The sequence below is a fragment of the Triticum aestivum genome, chromosome 4A, assembly GCF_018294505.1.
Source record: "Triticum aestivum cultivar Chinese Spring chromosome 4A, IWGSC CS RefSeq v2.1, whole genome shotgun sequence".
In the NCBI taxonomy this organism is placed as follows: domain Eukaryota; kingdom Viridiplantae; phylum Streptophyta; class Magnoliopsida; order Poales; family Poaceae; genus Triticum; species Triticum aestivum.
Window position 1 is genome coordinate 616,616,914 of NC_057803.1, and position 3,643 is coordinate 616,620,556.

Below are 3,643 nucleotides of genomic sequence, written 5' to 3' on the forward strand. Positions count from 1 at the left end.
CCTACCATAGTTTAGAAATTTTTTCTATAATAAAACAAAATAAACACAAGCAGAGATATAGGCATAGCTAGGAAAGGTAGTGACCGCTTGCTATAGGTGATACATAGCACCATCCATGCCGAGAACCATATAATTAAGATTATTTATTATAGAGAAGTTTTAATCAAGATTATTTTGATGATAAAGGGTTTCCTCCGCTTCATATTATAAAGCAACACTCCAAGCATACAACCGGCCATACAACAAAGGGAAAAGAAAAGAGCAAGAACGGTAAAGATACAAGACACCGAACGAGCAACAAACGAGCGTCGAATGCAACAAGCAAGCCTGAGCATCGAGGCCCTCGGTGAAACCGATCCTGCACACGCCGCGACAAAGACATAGCAGTGACTCGCAGTCGGAGGAGGCCACGCTCCGTCAACTCCACCGAGGCCCATGGTCGATCAACTAGTTGTCTCTACCTCCGAAGAAGGTCCCCTGCCCTCTCAGCTCGGACCGTAGGGCGCCACGCCGTCGGCAGGTAAAGCCGCTCACCCCAAGCGGAAGGCCGAAACCAACGAAAGCCGGGGAGAAGACAACAACACGCCCACCTCCCGTCGCAGCGCCACACCCCATACATCGCCACCGCCACTGCCGGATCAACGTCAACCGAAAGCAGCCGGGCAGGAACATTGCTCAAGAAGACTGCGCCCCCCCCCCCCCCCACATGCACCGAAGCCTCAACCGCCCCTCCGCCGAGCAAAGGTGGTTCCTTCAAGAAGAATAATGGCACCGGTGCGTCATCACCACCCAACCATAGAGTTTGGGCTTTCGCCCAGGTCGCGGAGGTAGTGGGTGAGGGAAGGACCTTGATGCCGCCACCAGAGGAGAACGACGCCGAAGTGCCGCCGACATCGTGGCCGCAGCAGCCAGCCAGGGGTTTCCCCCGGTCCATGCCCATCCAACCCTCCCTCCCCAACCGACTGCCAGAGCCAGGCATACGGATGCCGGCAATGCAGACGGGCGGGGCAGGAAGAGGCACCGGGGAGGAGGCCATCGCTTCAGATCCCTCTCAAGGGGCCAACGGGAAGACCCTCGGAGCCAGCTCCATGTCCGTCGCCGGCACGCCGCCCACGCGGCCAGGCACCGGCCCCGCCGCCAGCCGCTGCACCCACTATTAGCGCCACGCCGCCGCTCGACCTCGCCGGCCCGCGCCAGCCACCGTCGGAGCAGGGGAAGACAGGCCCCGCCGCCGCCGACGCAGACAGGGCTTCGCCCTTCCGCGCGAGCCGGCGGCGGCGAGGGGAGAGGTGGGGGGAGGGGGCCCGGGGGTTGGCGGCTAGGGTTTCCCCTCCGCGTCGCTCGCGGGAGGGGGATCTAATTATGTGTATCATCAAGATTATTTCTAACATGGACACATATGCATGGGTAATCAGATGTGAAGAAGGTGATGCACATATGGTATATGTCCTAAGTTCGGGCATAGTGGTGTGGTCTTAGCAATGTCACTTAGGATAATTGTCGAGTTCGAGGAGAAATAAATAAGAGTACCTTGTCTTCGCTAAAAGATGATCTCTTGGTAATAAGATAAGACAATTCTACCTATTGTAAAAGATGGTGTATATGATAAGGCTGTCTTAGATTGTACATGCTCACAGTGAGTATGTTTTGATTGCATCGACTCATCTATCCAGACAATTAACCAAAAAAGCAATCTTTATGCTTTTCGAGACCACGCACATGCAGAGAGACAGGCGAAAACGACATGGTAGAAAATTAGCATTTGCTTATATATGCACGAGAGTGCATTGAGTTAACTAGCGAAATGGAAAGGCCTAGCACTACGCAAGCATCATGCATGATAGATCATCCAGGCTTTGTTTTGCCTCAAAGAGGGCTGATCTCATCGTCCATGCATGCTCTATTAACTAGCAAAGATGTCTTCAAGCTTAAGAAGATCGAAAGTCAACATATAAAAAAAATAATCAATTAATCTGCACATGAATTGCTGCCTTGTTCATCACCAGTACAATTAGCAACATCTTGCTTCTTAATCACCACATACATCAAAGCTAGACTAGCAAGTAGACCATTGAGCTACACTAGCTTCTATATCCTGAAACATCTCCTGGCTGCAGATGTCGCGGTCTTCCATGGTACATTCGGCCATCACATGGTAGGGCATGCCACAGTCGTGTCGTCGCACAAGCCGAGCAGCTCATCTAACGTGCACCTGAAGGCGTCGTCTTCATCCTCTGCAGCGCTAGTGCCTTCTTGGACTTCACCGTCGAGTTTGCCGGGCAAGATCCCCTGTGCCACCGCAGCGTCATGGAGCTCGGGAAAATCTTGAAGCATGTCGGCGGTGAAGAACCCGCCTGGATCCACGCTGCCGTCGTCCACTACTCCGGGCGGCAACAACGTCTCACCTTCGTCGGACATGAACCAGCGCCCATACTCGTGAAGCATCCCGGGTTGTTGGACGATCGGCGGTTCCTGGCGGCGTGGGGTTTGGGGACGTGGAGCATCCGGGTGCTGGACGTCGGCGGCCTTCCTTTTCCTGGAACCGGGAGCATTGATTACCTCGTCGTATGTGGTCTCGCTCCTGTGACGAGACACGCAGACCTTGCAGAGCACCAAGCCGTCTTGCTTGTCATCGCTGTACTCGTTCATGCACCAGCCGATCCTGATCCTCTCTTTCTCTCCCGGCAACTTCTTGACGTAGCTGAGGTTTCGTCTATGGCCTACGAGTTTACCTTGGTTGTCTAGCACGGGGATCCCGCCCTTCTCCGAGTGCCAGTAGTAACCCTCGCCAGCGTCGGCCACGCCGCGCTGCCGCCTCCCGCCACCGCGGCCGCCTTTGGTCTGGTGACGACGGGCAGGGGTGAAGAAGTACCAGACGCCCCCTTTCCCGTCGCCCTTGTCCGTTCCTTGCGCGTGTTGATACATCTCGACGAGGTCGCCGGGGGCGGCGGAGTAGGCGTCGAACTCGTGGATGAGGCGGCTGGCGAAGAAGGCGTCGGCGATCCGTGGGCGGAGGAACTTGGTGATCAGCTCGTGCTCGGCTGGGTCGAAGGCGTAGCCGGCGGGAGGATCCAGCTTGCCGTCGGCCATCGCAGAGCTAGCTAGGTACGCAGTAGCTAGGGCACGAGATGGATGGATCGTGCGTGTAACCCTGGCTTGCTAGCTGCTTGCCTTGCCTAGCTGGGTACGTAGCTAGCTTAGGCTTAGCTTATATGGATAGGAGTTGTATGTATGATCGGCCCTACGTACTATCAACTACGACCTGAAGATGGAACGCAGCAATCCGAACGTAAAATGGAATGCATGTGCGCGTCTGTTAGATCGTGCCTGGGTGTGTTAGAACGTAACCCTAGCTGGCCTTGCCTGGGTATGTAGCTACTCCCTCCTTCCGGAAAAGGAGGGAGGTTGGAGGGTGAGGCTCTGAGCCCGCCCAGGATTCGGATAGGAGTTGTATATATGACCGGCTGTAAGAAAGAAGGATCAAAACGCAGCAATGATCTACTCCTAGTCCGTAGCTAAAATGGATCCAGTGCGATCATACATGTATCCACGCGGAGCTGGCTCATACGAACGCGTGTGTCTGGCTGGCGTCATGCTTACGCTGCCAAAGCAGCAAAACCATAGCTTCTCCGCTCCGGTGAGC

General features: G+C 55.0%; 1 protein-coding gene across 1 annotated transcript; it reads right to left on the minus strand.

The window, feature by feature from the left end:
- Positions 1 to 1,991: 1,991 nt before the first annotated feature.
- LOC123082645 (NAC domain-containing protein 20-like) lies at positions 1,992 to 3,211 on the minus strand. Its single transcript, XM_044504943.1, has one exon. It carries the CDS (start codon positions 3,088 to 3,090, stop codon positions 2,149 to 2,151), a length of 942 nt encoding a protein of 313 aa, XP_044360878.1. The 5' UTR covers positions 3,091 to 3,211; the 3' UTR covers positions 1,992 to 2,148.
- Between the last annotated feature and the right edge of the window lie 432 nt (positions 3,212 to 3,643).

Coding starts and splice junctions, on each gene's coding strand:
- LOC123082645 (XM_044504943.1), bottom strand. CDS start 3,090: ATGGCCGACGGCAAGCTGGATCCTCCCGCCGGCTACGCCTTCGACCCA.